This window comes from Notamacropus eugenii, chromosome 3 (assembly GCF_028372415.1).
Source record: "Notamacropus eugenii isolate mMacEug1 chromosome 3, mMacEug1.pri_v2, whole genome shotgun sequence".
Taxonomy (NCBI): domain Eukaryota; kingdom Metazoa; phylum Chordata; class Mammalia; order Diprotodontia; family Macropodidae; genus Notamacropus; species Notamacropus eugenii.
This window is the reverse complement of record NC_092874.1, coordinates 487,062,801-487,086,655: the sequence shown is the minus strand read 5'-3', so window position 1 is coordinate 487,086,655 and position 23,855 is coordinate 487,062,801. Positions and strand designations below refer to the sequence as shown.

Genomic DNA, 23,855 nt, shown 5'->3' with positions numbered 1-23,855 from the left:
GAATTTAAGTGATAATCAGAAAAACAAAACAAGACAGACTGCACTGTCTTGAACCCACATAATTGAGTAGTGTTGAGTAAATGTGCAGGATGATCCACACAGCTGGCAAACATTCACTTCAACCCAAAATTTACATTTGCTGCATTGTCTTGAATTCAGAATTCAGTATTTGTCTCAGTCAGAGAAGCAACTGGTGTTAAGGCCTAAAAGTGGTTTTGATAAAGGTGATCATTGACTAAATCAGAAATGAAGTCTCTAGAGAAAGGGATCTCCTCACTCCCAACAACACCTTTCTTGTGTTGAATTTCTGAGTCTCATCTCATACCTAGAGGATGGAGGGAGGGAAATGACACATGGACATCCTCGAAGCGCTGTCATGTGAAGTGTTCTTGCTGCCTGGAATGTGGGCCCCCCCCTCCCTGAGGTCTTGAGTCAGAGGCAGGCCCTCCCCCTCGGGGATGCTATGGAAGGAATCCTTCCTTGGTCAGATGGATACTGGGCTTGGTGCCCTTCAGGGTCCCATTCAGGGGAATCTGAGAGACTATGATTCTGTGACCTGAAGAGCACAGCTCTGTGATACGTCTCTGCTCCTCCCCCTTTCCCCACCTGAGGCAGCATCAAAGAAAGCAGAGGGTCCCCGTTTTCCAGGACTAAGGATTAGCAAAGTAGGGGGAATGCCAGACCAAGAGAGAAGAGACTTGAGGGAGGAGCCAGGATATTCTTGAAGAAATTGGGAAGTCACCCTGACATCGTGCCAAAGGCACTGAATCTGGGGTTGGAGAGTCTGGGTCTGGCTCCTGGCTCTGGTGTCTGCTACATGCGTAGGGCCAACCCCTTTCCTACATCTGGGGCTGTCTCCTCATCTGCAAAGTGAGGGGGTTGGAATAGATAATCATTCATCTCCCTTCCCAGATTTAAACTCGATGATTCACTCATCAAGGCAATGTGAGAAAGTCGTTGAGCCCAGGACAAAAGCGGTAGACTGGGAGAATCCCAGGGCTTGTGATTCCCAAGATTTTAATGAGAGGCAAGAGCAGGCTGAGAAGAAGTGAGGACCTGGGAGAGGGGAAGGGACAGGAGACAGTGTTCTCCTGGGAATCTCATAGTCTGGAATTTGGGTGAGGTGGAAGTGATTGTCAGGGGGGTTGGAGGGGGAACCAGAGGAGCTTGGGAAGCAGAGGATCCAAGAGCCTCAGAAGGGTGATAAGCAGTGATGTAGAAGTTACTAAAGAAGTGGTGGAAGGAAGTCTGTGAGCCAGGCACTAGTCATGAAGATAGGAGGAAGGTGTCCTAGGGGGGCAGTGGATGGCAGCAGAGGGATGGAGGAGGGAGTTAGGGGATAAATGGTCAGCACAGTCTCCATCCTCTAGTTCATAGACACACTTCCTGGACTGTTTGTACAAAGGTTCACCTTCTGAAAGTTCTGATAATAGCCCATCTCCTGCCATTGCCAAGTACAGGCTTGACGGTCACTGGCCAGGTGTGGTATAGACAGGTTTCCTGTTCAGGTCGTTGGGTTAGACACTGCTGAGGTTCTCCCCAGGAGACAGGAAGCTGGAGCCGACTCAGAAAGGGTCCCGAGACCTGATTGTTAGATTTTCAGTGCGAGCATGTGCCCGAATCATTAAATGCTACAAATAAGGGCTTGCTTTATCTTTGTGCATTAACCTTACTAAGTGTGCTGGGTGTGCATTTTTAGGAGAGTCAGTTGTTACATGTTTACAGATTACCTGTTTCCAACTTCGAGATTCTCTGAGTCTGTCCCACCGCCATTTCCATCTCCATTGCATTCTTCCTAAAAACACTAACCCAGGGGCAGCGCAGTGGTGCAGTGAAGAGCCCACCAGCCCTGGAGTCTGGATGACCTGAGTTCAAATGAGGACTTACTAGCTGTGTGACCTTAGGCAAGTCACTTAACCCCAATCGCCTCACCTCCTCCCTCCAAAAATAAAATAATAATGACAGTAATGAGCACTCGTCCATCACGAGTCCTTTGATGCTGCTGCAGCTACCACAGAACAAGACCTCACACTGGCGCCTCATTCTGTCTGAGTGTATCAGCCTGCTTGTTTCTTTACCTAGACTGTGTGACCTTGGGTAAATTCATTCCCCTCTCTTCACCTCAGTGTCCTCCCGCATAAAATGAGGGGATTGGTCCCTCGTGCCTCTGAAGTCCTTCAGGGTCTGAGAGCTGGCACGTGACTTGCTTACTGAAAATGAGGAGAAACCATATCCCCTAGAAAGACTCCGGGACATTCCTTCAGACAGGGTCTCACCCTGCTGGGGAACATGGAACCCAGGGAATGGAAACAGCTCTGGAAGTGGAGGGGATGTCACTATTAGAGCAAAGAGGTGATGTGGGAGACCACCAGCAACGAGTCCTGGCCTCCAGAGACAAGAGACAAGAGGAGAGGGAGGGTCTCCTCCTCTATGGCTGCTGAAGGCACAAGGCTCATGGACAAACCCTCAACCGGGAGATTCCAAGGCTTAGAAGCAGATGCTCTTGGTCTTTTGCAGCAACACAAGCCACTTTCAAGAAAGCCTCAAGTTTGCCATCACTTCGCTTTTTCTCCTTGGACATGATAGCACCAAAAAGGTACAAGCCTGGTTAACTCCTCCTGCCTGGAGATGGAGGTTGCCCTGGTCTGGCACTCTGTCCACAAACAAACACCTCCTCTTCTTTCTCCAGGAGGGGGTTCCTTCTTCCCCCCCACTCTTCTCCTGACCACCTTGACTCAAGCGTTCCTTCCAGGTGTTCTGGGAAATGGAGGATTATTTGTTTTGATTTTTTTCCACTGTTTTGGTGCCCTCTGAAATCAGAACCCATGGCCTGCTACCAGTGGTGGTGGTTGCCTTCATGTTTGATAGATAAATGGGTAAAAGTTACAGGGAGATAGATTTGGACCCAACAGAAGGAAAAGGCTTCCTGAATGTTCCGGCTGTCCTGAACCTGCCTTGTGTAGCAGTGAGTGAGGTCCTCTCTCAGTACTGCTGCAGAGAACATCAATATGCCAGGCAGTGTAGTGGGCAGGACAGCCTCTAATGGCATCTCTTCAGTGTCAGACTTTGAGGTCATTCATATAATCCCATCCACAGGACTAGGAAAGGGCTGGGTATATTATCTAGGAGCATTTCATATAAAACAAGGACCACCCTATGAGACAGATGTTCTTTCCATTTATGGAGGAAGAAGCCAAGACCTAGAAAGGTCAGATGCCCACTATATGTGCCAGGATTTGAACACAGATCCCCTGACTCTAAGTCCAGCGCTCTTATTTACCCCACTATAATAATCATGGTACTGTCTGGGAAGGAGAAGGTCACCAAGGAGCCATTCCATTTTTTTTCCCCACAGTACCTGCTACATGGTATTACAGATTGCCCAAATCTTAAACAAATCTAGAAAATCAGAACCAAATCCCTGTAATAAGGCCTATGGGATTTGACAAGCAGGGTAGTCAGATATCTGGAGGGCCTGCCATGCTCCATTACTTTGTGATTCAAAACCCAGCTGCTGTCCTGGGGTGCAGAGAGGCATGGGACTCTTGCCTGTGCTGAGAGGTTGACCCCTGGGAATGGAAGCATGATGGAGACCATGGTGCCAAACCAAAGCAGATCACAGGAGTCTTTATGGAGAGCCACGTTGGTGGGAGAACTACAGTTGAGCGTAAGGAATGACAGCACCAGTTCACAAGGGTGGAGGGAGTCATCAGGATTGGAGCCAGACATGAGGATACAAGAACAGGGGCTTGGGAAGAGCACCAGGATGGAGTCTGGCAGCTGGCTCAGCCCAGGCCTTCGGTTCTTAGGGGAGGCTCAAAAATGAGCTGACCTGAACAGGAGAGACTGTGCGTGTCAACAGGTAGGAGGTGGACTCTGAGCATGGAGGACAGGCTCAAGGACAACGACATCAAATGCAGTTACCTTTCAAAAAGACCTCTGCTCACACAGCGGCCACCCACTCTTGTTCAGGAACATCACCAAGGAGAGATCTCCCCTCTGAAGCCGGCGACACACAAATCCCACAGCCAACAAACAGCAGTATGAACTGGTAGCCTCAGGGTGAAAGGCTGTGGATTTCAAATCATAGCCTGAGCCAGTCCGTCTCCTACTATTTTTAAAGGCCAATGGGGAGGAAGGATGGAAGGAAGCAGAGAGAATTTTTCCACTAGCAGTCAGGCCCCGAAATAGGAAAGCCCCACAGAGGCATTTGTAAACAAAGAATACCATTAGTGTTTGAAGGGAGACAGGGGCTGGGGCATGATCATGAGAGGAGAAGTGGGAGAGCTCCAGGGGCTTCACTTTTTAGTGGCGCCTTGGGGTGTCTTCATGGGCTCAACCAACACCCTGAGCTCCTACTTTCCCAGAAAGCACTGGAGTCATGCCAGGGATCCCATAGCCATTCCAAGTGTGTCCTGGATAAGGAGGGTGTTCGAAGGGGTTATTTTTAATAAATCTTCCATGACAAGGAGCTGGTATGATGGAAAATATGTTTCCTTTTTTCCTCTCACAGAAATCCTAGAAACATTGACCCTGTGTCTTCTACAGTGGAGTCATCCCCATTGTCATCTGTCCAGGACACACATAGAAAAGTGGGGTGATAGAGGTGGGATGGCATCATGGGGTGCTGGAGGAGAACCCTCAGTGGAGATTCAGGAAACCTTTGTCTGAACCCCAGCTTGGTTGCTTAAGGGTTTCCTCAGTGACCCTAGATCATGGTTTCTCATCTTTAAAATGAGAAATCAGATGACCTCCCAGATCCCTTCCCATCTTGAATTCTGTGGTCCACTTCTAGGATCGGGCTGACCTCAGCTTGGGAAACAAGAACAGTTCTCACCTTCTGCTTCAGTGGTGACAGCGCAGGGTCAAATGTAAGAAAGAGTCATTTGGAGGAAGAATGGGTCTAGGGGTGAGGGAGGCCCATGGGAGAAAATCTAATTCGGGAATTTTCCTACATTTTAAATTTTCTCTCATACACATATGATTCCCTTCCTCCAAAACTCATCTCTAGTTTTCTGTTGCAATCTCCTTTAGGGGAAACTAGGCACACCCTTTGTTTTTCCTTTCCCAATGGCAGAAGCCTCATCTCATGGATCATGTCATCACCTCCACTGGTACTGAGAGCCTCATTTCACATACACATAGTAGGAACTTCGTCAGAGCTTGTTGGAAGGGTGAATGGGTGGATGGGTGGAGGAAAGGCTAAGAGGATGACTGATTTCCAGCCCCCTTCCCTTTCGTCCTACCTGGGCTAGCTATCCTGCCCAAAGCCTTTCCCAGAGCACATTTTAGCCTTTCTGCTTGAGGGAATTCCTCCCTTGAACCAGAAAAGTCAGTGAGAGTCAGATGGGGGCTTTATTTCCTTGGCCCTAAACAAAGGGTTGGCCCTTTGATTTAGGAAGAAATTCAAAACTAAATTCAAAACTACAAGTCCATCACATTTGGAGTCTTCTGCTGCAGACAGAGCAGAGGGAACAGGAAACAGGGTGAAGGTCATGAGAATGCTCTTGCAGGCAGCGGTGCTAGGTGACCAGTCACAGGCCAACCTTCAGATGGTTTTAGAGATGTGAGTGGGAAGGAGGGAAGGAACAAAGATTTATTAAGCGTTCACTAGGTGCTCACCATGCACCAATGTTAGTTATTGGACCCTCACAACAACCCTGGGAAGTGGTGGCTGATATTGTCTCCATTTTACAGTTGAGGAAACTGAGGCAGACTGGGTGGCCAGGACTGCACAGCTAGCAAGTGACTGAGGCAGTATATGCACTTGGGTCTTCCTGGCTTCTGACCCAGTGCTCTATATGCTCTGGCAGCAGCCAGCTGCATTGGTTGAAATGGGGTCTCAAGGAGAGTGAAGAAGGTGCTACCCGTGCTAACCTCAGCAGGAAGTCCCTTCCAGCTTTACCACTCACTGACACTCAGCTTGAGGAATTCACACTGGCCTTCATTGCGATGAATCATGAGAAAACGGAACTTGCTACAGCTACCCTGGGCTAGTCATTTAACCTCTATGTGCCTCTGTTTCCTCATCTGTCCAATGAGGGAGTTGAATTCAGTGGCTTTCAAGATCCCTTCCTGATCTAAAGGGGCACCTAAGTGTCTCAGTGGGTAGAGGGCTGGGCCTGGAATCAGGAAGACCTGAGTTCAAATCCGGACTCAGAGACGTACTAGCTACGTGACCCTGGGCAAGTCACATCACCTCTGTTTGCCTCCACTTCCTCCTCTGTAAAGTGGGGGTAATGATAACTTCTACCTCTCATGGTTGTTATGAGGATGAACTCAGATAATAACTGTGAAGCCCTGAGTACACTGAGCATGGTAAACACCACGCAAACGAGTCATTCGTATTAATGTACCCGTGAGCCTGAAACACACTTACTCTGTGCTGGCATGGCACAGGCATGATGTCTGCTGAGATGTAAGCCTGTGATGTGGCTGCACAGGGCGCTGAGGCCAGGCCAGGAAGAGCTTTCACAGCACACAGAGGAGGCTTCAGATCCTCCAGTTACCTCCAGACAACCCCCAGAGTCTTTCAGCAAGGGCCAGGACGTGGAACCCACAGGGCCTGGGAACCTGCCTGGGGCTGGGGACCTACTGTAGTCCCTATAGATGGCTCTGATACCTCTAACCACACTAAAGAGTGAGGGATGTATTCTTTCTCTGTGTGATAGACCATGAGGGAAGGCTCAAAACCGAGTTTTCTGTCCACCCAAAGCTGGCCCTGGGAGGCAAGAGTGTGGTCGCCCCTGACATCAGTCTGTGGAGAAGGAGCCCAAGTCCAGGGCAGACCCCAGGCCTGCAGCATGCAGTGCCCTGGTGCATGAGGGCCTCACATGCAGGGTCAGTCCTGGTCCCAGTGCCAATGTTGGCACCTCTTCCTGGCTACGTGCAGACAACAGGCTCTCCTTCATCTTGGTGCCAATCCCAGGGCTGCCCCCACCCATGAGAACCTGCACATCCTCCAACTCAGGGCTCCCAGAGCCAGCCAGGTCAGCATTGTTTGTTCCTCCTACCTCTCAGGGCACAGCAGGACTCGCCACCTGAGGCCTCCAGCCTCACATGCCATGCCTGCCTTCCTGTGGATGTCCCCCATTGCTGACACTTAGCCTTCACCTTCAGGCTGACAGCTAGCTGCCAGGCTGGGCCCAGACAGAATCCTGGCCACCCTCTCATGCTGATCTGGACTCCATCAAACCACCCACTTCAATTGAAAACTGGAGACAACCCTTTAAAATGCCCTCCCTGGACCCTGGGTCCTACAGACCCAGCCTCACCAGGGACTATTTTCATCTCTGCTCTGGCCCAGGCTGCCTAGCTTCATTTGCCTTTATTAACACATGCTGGGACCTAGTAGAGTGTCAGGGAGGTTTTGGGCCTGCCAAGGATTTGTTGGAACTGGAGTGGAGGGCAAAGGCTGAGAGGGTCATGGGGGAGAGGGGAGACTGTGCACAATGGGCGGGTGGCTCTGACATCCATCACAAGCCCTGTCTCCCTTCCTGGCTCACACATCCTATCCCATCATCTGCTCACTCCCTTCCCAGAGCTGGGTTCTCCCCTCACTCCTACCCCCATCCCCTGTCCCCCAGGCAGCTCTTTGTGCCAGTCTCAAGTCATAGTGAAGCGGTGACAAGGGGGATGCAGAAGGAAAGGTGATCTCCACTGACCCTAAGACCAGTAGTGATTGACTCCTCCTTGGGACATTCTGTCTTGCAAAGGTATTTGCGTGATGGCATCCCTCCTAAGAAAGCAGTCAGTAAACCTCTAAATACTCCCAAAATGTGAGTTCTGGACACTGTTCACACAGAATACACGGCTAATGTAGACACTTTCCAGCCTGAGTAAGGCAGTGCCACCCTCTGGTCACTGGGGCCACTTTGCTGGTCTCCAGACACAAGTTCTCCCACCTAAGACCCTGCCACATTCCAGGATCCACTGGAGCATCAAGCCTCCAAAGGAAGTCTTTTTTTAACGTTCCTGCTTCCTAAGATCAGAAAGTCGGGAGAAAAAGCTTCTTGTAAGGTTGTAATTTCACCTTGGGACATCCTCTTCAGTCCAGGAGTCCTGTGCTGGAGGAAGGCCCAGTTCTGAGTCAGCAATACCTTGATGTTGGAGAGCACCTGTGCCTACCTCCAGATGCCCTCCCTCATCACCACCCCCTCTTTGCAAGAATGTCAAGTGTTGTTTAAGACCTCTCTTCTCCCATGCCTGAAGGAGCTCCCTAGGGGAGCCCAGGGCGGGGATTGATAAAGACTTTACTGAGGGTTCAGAGTATGAAGGGCCCTTTCTCTCAGAAGCACTTCCCCTTCAAGGGGGCCACTCTCTGCCTTCTAGCAGGCCCCAAGGTCTGGTCCTTCAGGATTATTGCTGCCCAGTACAGCCCAGGGAAATACTGCCCTCCCATGTGTAAGGAGCAGACACAAAGAGAGACCACAAATGGATATCATGGTGTGCCATCTGCATCTGCTTGTTTCCTTGTCTCTTTGCCAGTCACCCTGGCAGCAGAGGTGGTCCAGAGGGGCCCCTAGGGTCTCTAAGAGCATGCCAGCAGGGGGTGAACTCCTGCTGGTCCCACCATACCAGACAGGCTTTGAGAAGAGCTCCTCACCTCCGACTGGGCCCAAAGACCAGTCTGGAAGGGCTCCTGCCTAGGAGACAGAGGGGCAGCTTGGGTTCTGTGTCCTGTGTGACTCAGGGCTGGGACCGAAGGGAGAGAGTACAAGGTGCTGAGATATTCACGATTCTACAGACATCCATATAAGTGAGAGCCTTCCTCCTCCTGCAGATCAAAGGCAGTCAATTCATTCAATCAACAAACATTCCTTAAGTACCTACTACAGGCACAGAAATACAAAGAAAAAATGAAATATCCCCTCCCTGCCCTCAAAAAGCTTCCACTGTATGGAGAAAAACAGCCCCCACCCATGCAGCCGCACAGTAAAGAAGTTGGGGGGTGGCAAGTGCACAGAGAGCAGCCAAAAGACCAGTGAGGGCCTCCCAGAGGCCTCCAGGATGGGACAGTTCAGGAGGGGAAGGCTGAGCTCTGGATGACAGTTGGATCCCTTGGCGGCCACATCAGTCAGAGGGTGTAACCCTGGCACTTTTCTCCCCCCGCCCCCCCTTCGCGGTCCTCTGGCAGAAGAGGCAGCAGCACACAAGCAGGATGAGACCAGCCCCAAGGCTGGGGAGGCAGGAGCCCCTGGTCTTAAACAAACTTCTCCTGCTGTCTTTGGCAGGGGGCAATGCCAAGCAGGGTCTGCGCTGCAAAGCGTGCAAGATGAGCCTCCACCACAAGTGTGCAGACAGCCTTGGACCCCAGCGCTGCATGGGCAAACTGGTAAGCAAGCCTCGGGGCATTCACAGGGCAGGCACAGTAAAACCTGCTTAGCCCTTTACAGACATCACACCTTCTGTCTCTCAACAGCCCTGTGAACCGACAGTTAATATTGTCCCCATTTTACAGGTGGGGTAGCTGAGGGGAGGCGCTTGGCCCATGGTGGCACACAAAGTAAGAGTCAGAGGCAGGATTTTAAATCAAATCTTTCCTCCTCCAAGCCCAGGGCTCTAGCCACCAGGCTGCCAGGTTGCCTCAAATGCACAAACTCAAGGGATGTCCCTCTGGTCCCTTGGAAATGTCCTCAATGTGGCGGTGCTGATCTCATGACATGGGGGAGGAGCTTTATTTACCAGAAGGAAAGGGGGTCATTGACCTTCAGGGGGCTGTCCCCGCTGCCCCCATCCCAGACACAAGATATGGGGAGAGGGAAGAGAATAGACTCAGGCCAACTGGCTGCTGGAGCCTCTGGGAAACCCACTTGGCTTGCTCCCTCAGGGTTAGGGCCCAAGGAAGGGGACAGCTAGAGGCAAGGGGGGAGATAGCCCCCAGAGACAAGGTTAGCATTAGGGGGGTGTTCTGGGTTGGTGTTGCCAGCACCAGTGATGATATGGCCTTCTCTGTCTCTCCAGCCCAAGGGGTTCCGGCGCTACTATAGTTCCCCCTTACTCATCCAGGAGCAGTTTGGGTGCATCAGAGAAGTCCTGCCCATTGGTGAGTGGGGAGTAGGCCCAGGCTGCGGGGGTGGGCCTCCTGCTGGTCCAGCCTGGCCACACCCAGACACGCCCACACCCCTAAGAGAGGTATCCTCTGCCATCTTTTACCTGAGTCCCCTAAATTGGGGCGTTCGTTGTCCGGGGGATAAAGAAGTTCAGTCTCTGAATCCTCCAGTATCCATCGCCCACTTCCTTGTGGAAAGAACCCTGAACGTACCAAGTTTTCTTGGTTTTTGTCTCTGCCACATTCCTCCTGGTTTTCTCTCAACACCCACCAGCGTTCCATTGACATCGGTCACTTGTGCCCAGCACCAGAGACGGGGCAAGGTCTGGGCTGGGCAGGGGAGAGTGGGAAAGGAGCCCCTCAGGGACAGCTTCAAAGCACTGTCTCTATCACCCTTTTCAAGAGGGAGACTGGGGAGAGCCCTGATGAGGTGCACCAATGGCAAGGCTCTTCTCATGGGCAATTCTGTGTTCTGTTGCAGCTTGTGGCAACAAGGTGGACCCAGTGTATGAGGCGCTCCGATTTGGCACGTCCCTGGCCCAGAAAACCAAGAAGGGCAGCTCGGGAAGCGGATCCAGCTCCCCCAACCGGAACTCTGTAATCCTCTTTCTCCGACACTCTGATCTTTCCTCTAATGATATCTGCTCACAATGCAACTCAAGACACAAGCATTTATTAAGCACCTACTGTTTACCTGCTTATAAAGCTAGGTACCAGGCTAAGTGCCAAGGATACAGACTCCAGGGGAAGAGAGAGGGAGAGGCAGAGACAGACAGAGACAGAGAGATGCAGAGAGAGGCAGAGACACAGAGAGAGACAGAGACATAGACAGAGAAAGAGAAAGAGAGACAGAGAGAGGGAATCATCCCTCCAAGGTGCTGACCTCCAGGGAAAGGGCTTGGGAAGCCAGACAGCTGCATTTATTTTAGGGAGCCCAAATTTCTGGGGTACATGTTGAATTAACTCCCACCATAATGCCTTTGGGACTGGTTGCACAGGGCCCACTGGCCAGCCTGTTGGTCCTCACTGCTTCCAACCAGAAACAAAACCCAAGCCAGGGCAGGCCCCAGGGCTCCTCAGGCAGATTCTCTGCCACAGCCAAGGAGATGAAATGCTCCCCCTCCCAGATTCAGCCCCCACACTACAGTCCCAGTTCTTCCGCTTCCAGGAGGCCTGCCTTTCCTACCTGTGCCCCCCCCTCCCAACAGTACTGCCACTTTCAGCCTTCCGTTCCCCCTCCTCATCCCCACTGTGGGCATCCTACAGCTAGGGCACGGTGTGGCAGGTTCTGCAATTCAATTCAGTTTACTCCAGCAAACATTTATCCCACTTGTAGCAGGCATTTCTCCTCCATAGGTACAAACAGCCCTGGAATTTCAAATACTTGAGACGTTGTTTATTTGTATTTAGCAAAGGATCGATTTGAAATTAAAGTTTCAGGGATGCCTGTCATTTTTATACACCAGTCATTTCCTGGTATACATCCCCTCTAACCCTCCCCACTAACCAAAGCCAGCCAACATGTTCTGTTCCCGTGGTCCCACACCTCTCTACAGAAAGGAGTAATGTGGTTCCTCCTCCATCTTCCTGAGCCGGCCCTGGCAGCTGTCTTTACATTACTGCAGCCTCTGTATGGTTCTGCCTGCTTCACTTTGCATCAGTTTATCTAAGTCTTTCCATGTTTCCTTGAATTCTTCATTTCTTCCTGCTCAATAATATACCATTCCGTATGTTTACCCCCCTACCCTTATCAGTAGAACCCCCCTTCCTTCCAGGTTTTAGTTTCCACAAGCCATGCTGCTCAGTTTATGTGGGCACAGCCTGTCTTTGATCTTCTTAGGAAGTGTGCCCAATAGTACAAAGGATAAAAAGCAAGAAGCAGAGGGGACAGGAAAGAAAGCAGGAAAGAACAAGGGAAGGAGAGAAAGCAGGAAGGAAAGAGGGAGGAGGGAAGGAAGGAAAGAGGGAAGGAGAGAAAGCAACAAGGATGGAGGAGCAAAGGAAAGAGGGAAGGAAAGACACAAAGAGAGAGAGGCACAAAGAAGGTATGCCAGAATGATGTGCCCTGATGGGATAGACATCCAAGGACAGCACTTGGTGCCCCTGTGATCAGCCTATAGCATTATCCTGGTGCCTTTCCCAATCTGTTCTGGGAGGGTGGATGTGAGTAGTACCACCTTTCACAGATCACACCCAGCATGGGTGAACCTGGAATGTCTGTTGCTGGAGTGCAGGGGTGGGTGAGAGGACAGCTCAGCTTGGGTTTCTACCAGGTGGGTGGGCAGAGGACCATCCACACTGTATCCCTCAGATATGATGAGCCAATGCAGGACCCTGCCTTTAGCTTATGCCAAGTCTCCCAGCTCCAGGCTACCAATTAGAATTTTTCCTCAGGTTTCTCTGATTTATTGGGTAACTGTTATACCCAAAGGGAGGCCCAGGGTGAGAGACTCATGGTCAAACCTATGAATAATGATGAGATTGCTTGTGATCAAATAAAAAAAGGAAAAGCTCCAATTCCATTATAGGGGGAGAAGGACCACAGAAAGCCAAGCCTCCCTTAGGAATGATTCTGCACTTCTGTGCAGGGTGCTGCCCAGGGCTCCTGCTGCTGGGACTCTTTGAAACAACAGCACCCATTTCCATAAGCATTCTAAACAGCCCAAGAGCAGAGAATTGTGTTGCTTTGCAGAACTTCAACAGGTTCCAGAACTCTTTCTCCACCTGCATGACTGGAGGCCCAGGGAGATTTTCTCCAATATTCGTGTGAACCTAGGCACCCAACCTGGGGTACCACCCTTCCCTGTAGTCAGGAATCAGCCCTGCAGGCCCAGCACTGTCCCAAGATAGCTAATGCTCCAGACAGACGTAAGATGGACTAACATGAAGCATCTGCTCATTTTGTTGAAATATCATTAATGTCTCCCAGCAGCCTCAAACCCCTGAGGACTCTCTGACCAGGATGTGATCCAGGCCCTGGCTCACCCTCCTCTCTCTTCTCACAGATCTCAGACCTTGGAGAGGTCCCAGAGGAAGTGCCTGGAGTATTTTTTGAGCCAAGCAGGAGGCGCAGCAACAGTGGTGAGTAGAAAAGTGGGGGTGGGGCTGGTGGGAATACACATCAGCCCCACCAGCCCCACTTGAGTCACAAGCAGGGGAGCAGGGTGGGCATCTCTTTGTCCCACCTCCATCACCCAGTCACACGCCATGGGTAGTTTCTCCATTGATCTTGGGAAAGGTGCTCATGTAGCAGCATAGTGACCTCCATGATATGTCCCCCAAAATTCTTTGGGTGTAACTTCTGATTTCCCAAATTCCCCTGCCTATTTCAAAGCCTTCTGATCTGTCATCCAAAGGATCAACATTCCCTTACTTTACTTTGCTACCATGACTTCATTTCCTCAAAATTGGGCTAAATTATTAAGACATGCTATGTAGAAACTAGTCATTCTCAGTGATGGGGGATGAAAAGTGTCATGTGTGGGGAAGAGCTAACATGCTTGTTTGGTGGGATCAGACTGGAGCATAGAGAACAGGGAGGGAAACAGGATCCAAGACCTGGGAAGATGGACTGGAGCCAGACTGTTTGTATTTTGTGTTTGGTCCTAGGGGTGCTAGGGAGCCAAGGGGGCTTCATGAGCAGCAGAGTGACGTGGTAGAGCTGCTCTTTAGGAGAATCACTGGGCAACCTTTTAGAGGATAGACTAGAGGGGACAGAGACAAGGCAGGGAGACAAGCTTGCCATTGCAATAATCTAAGGAGAGGTGAGGAGGGGGAGGGGGTGTGAATTCATGCTCATCAAAAACAAACTCTGTAAGTACAAAGCAAGTAAAACCACTTGGGGCAGGGGAGGGAACTGTGGGATTTTTCCCCCCAATCAGATCCCTTTCCTTCAGATCAGGAGATTCAAGAAAATGGCTTAGAGCCTAAATAAGAACAAAAAAATGCCAACCTGTAATTCGGAGACTGGCTGCTCCCCCGCCTTGGTCCTCACTTTGGGTCCCCCCATTTAGAAGAGCTGTACATTTGGGAGAAGTCCTCCAGAGAAAGGGCCATCTGGAGGCTGGGTAGGAGAAGAGGGCAGGGTGGCCACAGTGGCCACAGGATCTGCAAGCCTGGCTGTGTGCCCATGTCCTCAGGACTTGCTGTGTGTGATCTTTCCCTTCCACAGTGTTTACATATACAGAAAATGGAACTGATGATGTCAAAGAAGACTTGAAGACCACAAATGGCCCAGTATTTACCAAAGTAAGGAAAAAGTGCATTCCTTTGGGGGCATGTAGGGAAGAATTCTCCAGAAAATCCAGAGCTTCCTGGCTTTGAGGCTCTCCCTCTATCCACAGCACATCAGTGATTCTCCCTGGGAATAGGAGGTGGTCTCTAAGTGTATGCCAAATGAATGGATGGATGGATGAGAATGAATGGATGGATGGGTGGTGGGCATTTACTGGGCATGGGGGACAGGCAATCATGTGGAGTCCTGCCAGGAAACAGAGGCCTGCAGTCTTCAAGATGGTCTGACACCTTCACATGTAGGGGAAGGGGAGCACCCTGAAAGGGAGGGGCACCCACACTCTCATTCCCTTCTCTCTCTTCTCTCCCAACTGGCAGGGACCACTACACAAAGACACCACACAGACCAGCACCTATGTTGCCTTGTACAAATTTGTTCCCCAGGAGAATGAAGACCTGGAAATGCGGTAAGAAGGGTGTGGGCTTCCTGGGAAGAAGGAAAAACCAGCTGAGTGGGTCTCATTCACAGACCTGAGTTCATTCAGGACTCACATAAATCACCAACCATCCTAAATCAAACTTGAGAAATGGGGGACAAAGAATCCAGGCCTTTTGCCCTGCAGGAGGGACCCCACACAGCAGGGAATTCTGGGCAGCTGTCAGACCCCCAAGGCCCAGAGGCCTGTCAGCAGGTCAGCACTGACCATAGAGCTTGGGGGAGGCTGATAACTGGTGGTCCGTGATGTGCTCATCTATCTGTGGCAAGTGAAAAGCTGTTTGTCTCTTTTCCCATCAAAACTTGAAGATATGAGCAAGTCTCATGAGAAGGTTTATGGATTTTCCAACCATGTTTCTGCAGGAAAGGGTAATTCTTCCAGGCCAGATGGGCCCCTTTGGGGTTTGTCCTTTCTTCCTCTGAAGATAATGGGAAGTTAATTAGCAATTAAAGCTACTGAAATGCTCTGCTGGTGCTGGCTTCTGGAAAAGTGGGGCATGGGAAAATTCCCTCCCATGCTGGTTAAACTCCAGCATCCTCAACCACAAGGCACAGTGGGAAAGATCATGAATAATTCACAAATCCTCCCCAGCCCCACCCCCACCGCCCACACACTTGTGTCTAGGTCAGGGCTTCTCTTTGTTTCTTGAGATGGAGCAGTGTTCATAGCATCCCCATGACTCACCTCAATCATCCTCATTCTCTCTCTCCTTCCGTTCTGTCTCTTTCTCTCACTCTCTTTCCCCTTCCCCACTCTCTTTTCTCCTCCCCTCTCCCCTCACTCCATTTCTTTCCTCTGGCAATTACCTCTTCCTTCCGTGACTTCTCCCAAGCTTCTTAAAAGACAGGAGACACGGCTGACAGGTCACCTTGGGAATTCCTGCGGTCCCAAGCCTTCTTGTCACCAATCTTTACTCCGACAGACAAAAGTGAACTCTCACTGCAGTAGTAAGAGATGAAGTGTGGTGGCCTCTGTCTCTGAAATCAGGCTACTTGCTGTTGGCTTGGGCCAGGATCAGGACTGCTGACACGGAGAATGGAGCATCATCATGGGTGGGATGTGGAGGCCTCGAGGAGATGGAGTTGAATGGCCCCAGAGATGAATACACGATGTGTGCCATGACTGTGCCACCCCTTTTACCCTGCAGCATCCTGGGTGATGTGCCCCCAACTCCCAGCACACTTGTACACACGCATTCCATCTTGTCTTCATGGTGAATAATGGCAGTGGTAGCCCTTGGAGCAGACTTAACAGAAGACCTCCTTGAAGTAAATAATCTTAGTGCCAGCCAAGACTTGAGCCCAACCCTGGCCTAGGGCTCTTTCCATTTGCATAAATGTCATCCCCAATCCCATAGGAAGCTCCCCTGGGCTAGCCCAGGCTTCTTGGCACCTCATATACGCATGGAGGACGAGGCAAAAGTCCAAGTTAGAGCACAAGAATGGGAGGAGAATGTATAGCACAAAGCACAAGAATGTGCTAAGAATATCTAGAATTTCTAGAGAACTTTAAGGTACACCAAGCACTTTGCAAGGATTATCTCATCTGATCTTCACAATAGCCCTGGGAGTTAGGTGTAATTATTTCCATTTTACAGATGAGGAAACTGAGACTGAAAGGGGTTAAATGACTTGCTTAGGATCGCATGGTTATTAAGTGAGTCAGGATTCAGACTCAAACCTTACTGATTCCAGGCCCAGCATGCTTCACACTGAACCATCTAGCTGCCAAGAAGGCAGGTGCTGCATCAAGTAATCTTTCTGGGCTCAAAAAAAGTGACAGAACCTGCAAGAGAAAGAAGTGGCACCATCTTAGAAATCTCTCCCTATGTCAGCTCTCTCCAAGGATCTCAAAATGCATCACCAATTACATGCAAAATGCATCATCCATTACAATTACATGTGATGCATGGTTACATGCATACAAAATTCATCAGTTACACACAAAGTGCATTATCAGTTACCTAATTATGGGCTCTTGGGCTCAGGTAGAGACAGGACTCACTAGATACAAGCCTGCTTGCAAGCCACTCCCTCTGAGGATGAAGATAATCCCAAGGGGCTGCTCATCATGGGAAGCCTGCTGCATGTACCTGTCCACCTCTGTCTGATGTCTGTTGGGCTACTCAAGACTCAACCAGAACAAGAAGCCCAGAGGGCACCAACTGTGGGGTGGCGCTGTGGATCTGGAACCAGCTGTTCCTGCCACCACCAGGATGGAGCCTAAAAGTCCACAGCAGGACTCCTTCCTAGAAGCCACTGGAGAAGCCAGAGAGGGAAGTGTACACTTGAACCTGTGGCATGCACTTACCATTATGGCTTATCAGCCAATGAATGGCTACTGGTCATCATGTTGTAAGTCAATGGAAAATCAGAGGACTCTGTGCCTATGCCTGTGCCTGTGCCTGCTCTGGGGGAGAGGGACAAGCCCCTCCAACACCAATGCCCAGAAGTCAGCTCTACGTGGGCTACTACCAGTCTAAGGACTGGACCCTCACTGGCCAGCCCCCATATTACAGGGCACAGACTCAGGCTTCTGTCCTTCCCACCCTGTTTCCAACATCATTTTTATGTGAGTTCTTAGACTTGGTCCATCTTATTGCCACAGATTTATAAATTTTGGATTTACAAATGGAGACCCAGGAAAGAAGGATGATCCCGGTTAATTGATGGGCAAACAAAGGAAATGCTACTTCCCCATTCCATCATGCCCCACTCAGGTCTTCTACTGTTGATCTGGGGATAAGGAGAAGAGCTGTCCTTGCATTCCTGCTAGGCAAGGTGAGCCCTGCTCTGCTGTCCTGGTGTGTCTGGGCTTCTGTTCCTCCAGGCCCAGCGGTGCTAAGGAAGAAAACAGGCTACTCAGGCTCCCAAGGTAACCCTTGCACTGGGCAAGAGCTCATGTACCGGTATCTCCCCATGGCTCAAGCTTAATGGGAGGAGCTTTGCCCAGGATAGATTTGGCCACCTGGGAGGAAGTACTGGCTGATCCATCCCCTGAGATAAAGAGCTGGAGAACTCATCTCGAGGTGGTTGTTTAACCAAAGCCATCTTTCTAGTACTGGCAACAGCTGAAAACATGGCACTCCCTGCGCATCCCAGAGTGGAGCGCTCCATGGTGGTGCCCAGGGTACCGTGGATCCATTGTAACAGTGGATCTTGACTAGAAGGAGATCACAGTTAGCTGCCAACCTGTCACCAGGCAGGTCTGCTGATTTTCTAAGTGTGCTGGAGATCGTTAAGGTCGTTGGCTCTCCGCTGTACCTCATGAGTCAAAGGGCCTTTCTGTCTTTTCTTCCAGGCCGGGAGATGTGGTCACTGTGCTTGAGGACTCCAATGAAGACTGGTGGAAGGTGGCGTATTTCATCCCCTTCTTTTGTTAGTTGTTTGCTGTATTTCTCTGCAGCCTGAAGGAGATGGATTCATGCTCCTTTTCACCTTGCAGGGGAAAATTCAAGACAGAACCGGTTTTTTTCCCGCCAACTTTGTTCAGCGCGTGCAGCTGGAAGAGAAGATTTTCAAGTGTGTCCAGACCTTCATTGGCTGCAAAGAACAGGGCCAGATCACCCTGAAGGAGAACCAGGTGAGTGAGCAGCACGGACCCCAGGAAAAGTGAGCTGAGCTGGCAATCTCCGATGGGTAGGTTTGGAACAGGCAGCAGATGGTGGTAATGGTGATAATGATAATGGTGTGTATGGGATTAGAGCTCGAAAGCTTCCCACGCACTTTACAAATATTTCATTTAATCCTCATGACAGCCCTGGGAAGGAGGGACTGTTATTATACCCATTTTACCGAAGAGGAAATGCCAGCTGAGGTCCACTCTGACCCCAGGGCCAGCTCTCTACCTCCTTGCCCCCAGCTGCTTTCCTGTATGTTCAGAACAGTTCTCCCCTTCAATGCCATCGGTCTTTGGGGAGCTTAGGAAGGCAGTGGTGTGGTGGTGTTGGACAGGAGGCAGGAAGGGCTGAGTTGGAAACCCGGGGTCAGCTGTTTCACCTCTGGCTCTCTGTGCCCCAGGGGGTAAGATCAACACATCCTTCAAAGGGTTTCTGTAATGCTTCAATGAGTGAGTGAACAGAAAGTGCTTCCAAGCTCTGTAGACCCATTTAAACACCATTATCATTAGCAGTTACTCCAAACTGCCACCCCTGCTCCCAGCAGCCTTTCCAAGGCAGCTCAGAGGTACCCAATATCTAAGTGCCAACTGCTTTGGGGAACAAAGCCCTTCCTGCCCAGCTCGCCCACCCAGCCTTCTTACCAAGCTTGGCTGTGAATAACACTGGGTGCCTCAGAAAGATCCCTCCTCATCACAGGCCCCAGAGTGGAGATGCCTGAGGGGATCCTGACCTGGTTGGCACAGAGATCAGTCCTAGAGACAGTGCCCAAGGAGCCCTGGAAAAGGAAAGACCAGAGCTGAGATGGTGCTCCCTCTTCCTGCCTTCTCCTGCTTTGTCTCAGAGAGCTCAGAGCACCATGTCCCCACAGCTCCTCCAGCTCCAGCTGTGGCTGACTTTCCTTTCTGGCCAGGGACAAACCTCAGGCAGCTATAAACAAAGGCACGTTGTGGGAACTTGGCATCTCTGTCCAGGTCTACCACGAGGCCCTTTCAGTTTTCCTCTCCCCAATACATCACAGACAGAGGCAGTGGGATCCACGAATCACCTGCTCTGACAGTTTTCCAGGTACTTACATTCCCTTCCTTTTCATTTGGAGCTTGGCATCCCAGGTTTCCTTCTCTGAGCCCAGCAGCCCAGGCCTCTTCATGAGCTCAGCTATTGAGAGCAGCTTGTGCACCTGCTTCAGACAACTTATTTCAAACCATCCTGGTTCTCACAGATCCATCCTTTTGCCAGTCACAAGCTACAGACCCAGGGAGACAGTTGTCCCTGAGCCTGGGGTCACTACCAAAGGGAGGGGTTTGTCCATGAGAGACCATGAGAAAGCAGAAACAGACAAAGCCCAGATGGAGCACTGGGCATGGCGGTCACAGTGCCACAAAGGGAGTGGGGTCTAGAGCAAAGGACCCAAGGAGAGACTGGGAAGTGGGGGTGTTACCTGCCTCTGGGAGACTGGAGGACTCTGTCATAGCCAATTTTAGAACACTCTTGTGGTCACAATCAGAACTCTAGCTCCCTGCAGGCAGAATCCCCTCTGTCCCCTCTGTTTTGGTACGGGTTCTCAGGACTGAGTCTCAGAGCCTAAGAAAAGTCATGTATACTTTGGGGAGGGTCTGGCAAGGTTTTGTGTGGTCTCAGGGAGCCGCCTACAACTCCCAGTCCCAACCACCTCTTTGGTCCTTATGGGCCAACCCATCTTCCTCCTCCCACTGCATTCTGGGCCCAGCTCTATCCCCACTGGCCCAATGTCTGGTCACTGTCTGCTCATTAACAAGTTCACAAATGAAACACTTTCCAATCTATCACTAATTTACTTTCACAATATTTTTTAAAAGATTTCAACCACTTAGCATAAAATCTGCATTTATAAACCTATAATTAAGAATAATTTTGAGGGAGGACTGTACTTTACTGCTCCCTGCACTGTTAGACCATGGATTTGCACCAACTGTTGGTCAATGACAGGCACCATCAGTCTGTTCTCTCCACATGAGAGTCAAAGTGGTTCATGGAACCCACAGATGGCCAGTGATACTTGAAATTAGGCCATGTGCCACAGCAGCCCCTAAAACCTAGAAAACATCCCATTTATAATTCACAAAGGGCCACCATTCAGGCCAAGGTCCCAGGTAGAGTAATACAAAGGGAGAGGACACTCTGGGGGGCCTTACAGTTCCATTCTGGGTGCAGCCCCTTGAAGATGCCCTCCAACAATTATTGGATCAATTGGTCAAGGGTTGGTAAGGGGCCATGTTATGTGATCACCCCTCTTCAGATGGAAGGGATGACGCTGCAGTTGCCTAGCCACACCCTCTCATTCTGAGCAGCTCTTGTCCAAAGCCTCCCCTTCACCCTCTTGGAGAATGCCCAGCCAACGTCCTGAGAACCATTCTCCAGATCTGCAAACATTCCATGGGTCCTGGTCTGGCCTGAGCTCAAGCTGCAGCCCACCCCACCTCCAGGAATCTTCTCCCTGCATCCCTTGGAGGATTCCTTCTCTTGCCTACAAGTCAACAGGGGCAGGATGTTGCTGTTTGTTAATGTCCACTGCCCCACAGCTTTCCCACAATATTAACCCTTCGTAGTGTGGCACTCGATTTCCAGCCTTCCAACCTCACCACAAGAGATGGCCATGGAAGACAAGGTCTTCCAGATACCGGGCTTTGACAGTGTCTGGAACTGAGGAGGTGAGAGACTTCCTCCCCCCTGCCACGGTCAAGCTCATCTGTGCACAGACGTTTACAGCACCACTCTGTAGGATAGTGGTGGACTGGAGCAATCATATTTCAGCCATACTCATGTGAATTCAGTTCCACTCACACCCACCCCAAAAGTCAAGGCCATGTGCCCCGAGCTCACTTTTCTGGGCTTCTCTTCTCCCACCCCTGCAATGTCTTCCCCTGTGCCCAATGGTGCCTGGAAGGGCTTCCAGTCTGAGCCTTCTTTCTTCCTTCTCCCCTTTGAATTCAGATCTGTGTGTCTTCAGAAGAAGGACGAGATGGCTTCATCAAGGTCTGCAGCGGCAGAAAGAAGGGCCTGGTGCCTCTGGATATCCTAGAAAACATCTGATTTCTGTGCCTCTCTGTGCAGCAGTGAAAACCTTGGCAGGTAATGGCCAACAGCCTCTTCATATGGACACTGTCAATTCTGATGACCCCCAGGGGACAGTGAGAATGTGAATGTGCACACACACACACACGCGCGCGCGCACACACACACACCAGGCTGTTGAGCAGCGATGAGAATGGTAACAAAACAGAAGGTTTGTGGAGGAAATAGACTTGGTCTACCACTGGGTGTGAGAAGTGATTGGAGGTGATGCCCTTCACAGGGAGAACTTGGAGGAGGGGGCCAGGAAGCATTTGGAATGTTGACATACTTGTCTAAAAGAAGTCTGTGAGTCTGAAGAAACCCACTGGTTCCTGAGGCCACCCTGTGTTCCCTGGAACCTCCTCTGGAGTAAGGACAGTCTGATGCTTTGGATCCAGTGTGACATGAACTCTAGCTTTCTCTCCTCAGTGTTAGTCCAACGGTGTAGCATTTTAAACTGTGGCCAGCCTCACCAGAAAGCTGTTTGGAGCCCACCAGCGTGAGAGATAGCTGGATCTAGAATCTCATTATGGTATCAGATTGTCAGGAAATACAGTGGCCCATTGGGGGTCCTGTCTCTCTCTCTCCCTCTCTCTTTTTCTGTGTGTGTTTCTGTGTCTCTGTTTCTGTGTATCTCTCTCTGTTTCTGTCTCTCTCCCTCTCTTTCTGTCTGTTTCTGCTTCTGTGTGTGTCTCTTGTCTCTCTTTCTCCATTTCTCTCTCTCTCTTTCTCTCTCTCTCCTTTCTCGATGTATAGTATATTACATGGCTTTGATGCCTTTTATCTTACACATCAAACCCAGAGGAGACACCTGTCCCAGCAAGTCTCTCCTTCCTTCCTTATTCTACTTTTCCCAAAGGTGGAGAGAATTACATAAGACAGATTTGGCCATGCCATACATCCAGTGGTGGTTGGGTGAAGGGAGCCTTTGTTTACTCTCAGAAAAAATTCATTTTCTTCTTTCCCCTTGGGTTCAAAACTGGGCAACAGCCGAGGGGCCATAAATCCCTATTTACCTAGGATCATTTACTATAACCTCCCTGGTAGGGAAAGGAGCCACCTCCATCCCTCTTCCCTCAGAAGCCAGAAGGGTCAAGGGGGGCCCATTTAGTGTCTCCTAGGGAAAAAAAGACCTTGCTCCTCTTTCCTCCTCACCCCACTGTAGTTCACACAAACTGTGTGTAACTGTACCAGAACGTCTCCCCACTCCAGTCTCCTTTCATTCTTCCTTGTATTCCAGCCCAATTTGTAGCATCTAGCTAAAGCGGGAGGTGAACTCAAATCCACAATGGCCTTGAAATCAATGTCAGTTTGATTTACTTTGATCCAAAGCAATACAGCGATTAGAGTGGTTGCCCGGCAGCTTCTATCCTGCCCACTGACATGTCGCTTGTCAGAACCAAAGCGTGGCTTTCTCCAGTGATTTCTCTCCTTCATTATGGCCTGGGACTAAACAGGAGGTAGGGAGTGGGGGAGAGGCTTCACGATCTTTCTTTGGATGCCTTACCCTCAATGCTGAGGCAGCCCCCTGAGTTCCCTTCCTGCCGAGGATATGGGGATCCAGGGAACACAGGAACTCTCTCAAAGAGATGTGTTTGCCCAAAAAACTGAATGTCTGAAGACCAATGCTGTTTGCCTCTAACTCAGTGTTCGATTTAATAATAAAAAGAAAATACCCATTGGTATGAGAACTACCTGTGTTCTGGTTTCTTCTTGCATTCCAGTGGGATATACTTTGGGCTGGTGGCCAAGAGGAGGCCAGGCTTTAATGGTACCAGCATGCCCACTTTGCTTTTGTTTGACTTTCAACAGATGATACCCATCCAGACTACAAAGTCCCTCCCCTAGGTGGTACATGGTAGCGGCAGAATTTGATTCCAGGTCCAGAGCTCTTTCCACATATCTCTATGAGGCTCCACCAGCCGTGGGGTGAGGGAAAATAGCCAACATGTTCAGCCAGGGAGGGCCTGGGAAGGAATATGGCCATCCTCTCCTCTCTAAACTACTCCTAGCCTTCCCCCATACCACCCCTTGTAAGGGACTGGGAGGCTGTGGGGTCTCCCTGATACATGGGCTGCATCCAACAACATCCGTCACAGCCCACCCCTGCCCTGCCTCTGCCTCTTCTGGCCATGCCTTCGCTTGGGTCCTCCATTCAGGAGGCCTTCTTTCCTCTGGGTCTTGCAGCATTAGATGAGGACCAGAACCCCCTCCTGCTGTCCAGCTGTGGTCCCAACTTGGTGCCACATGACCAACCCACCTCGTTGTCAAATCACACATGTTCCTGAAACTCCCTGATGCTTCTTCTTGTGTCCAGGCCATAAGATGGACTGAGAAGCTGGACTGAGTGAATACTGACAGAACA

General features: G+C 50.5%; 1 protein-coding gene across 1 annotated transcript in view; it reads left to right on the top strand.

The window, feature by feature from the left end:
- Window positions 1-23,181, top strand: part of STAC (SH3 and cysteine rich domain) — a 54,509-nt gene extending 31,328 nt beyond the window's left edge. The window contains exons 3-11 of the mRNA XM_072599227.1: window positions 9,234-9,334; window positions 9,964-10,045; window positions 10,533-10,648; window positions 13,057-13,132; window positions 14,223-14,299; window positions 14,663-14,751; window positions 18,082-18,133; window positions 18,226-18,363; window positions 21,371-23,181. Of these exons, the coding sequence (XP_072455328.1) occupies window positions 9,234-9,334; window positions 9,964-10,045; window positions 10,533-10,648; window positions 13,057-13,132; window positions 14,223-14,299; window positions 14,663-14,751; window positions 18,082-18,133; window positions 18,226-18,363; window positions 21,371-21,469 (830 nt within the window). The 3' untranslated portion in view covers window positions 21,470-23,181. The remainder of the gene's footprint in view (window positions 1-9,233; window positions 9,335-9,963; window positions 10,046-10,532; window positions 10,649-13,056; window positions 13,133-14,222; window positions 14,300-14,662; window positions 14,752-18,081; window positions 18,134-18,225; window positions 18,364-21,370) is intronic.
- The last annotated feature ends 674 nt before the right edge of the window (window positions 23,182-23,855 follow it).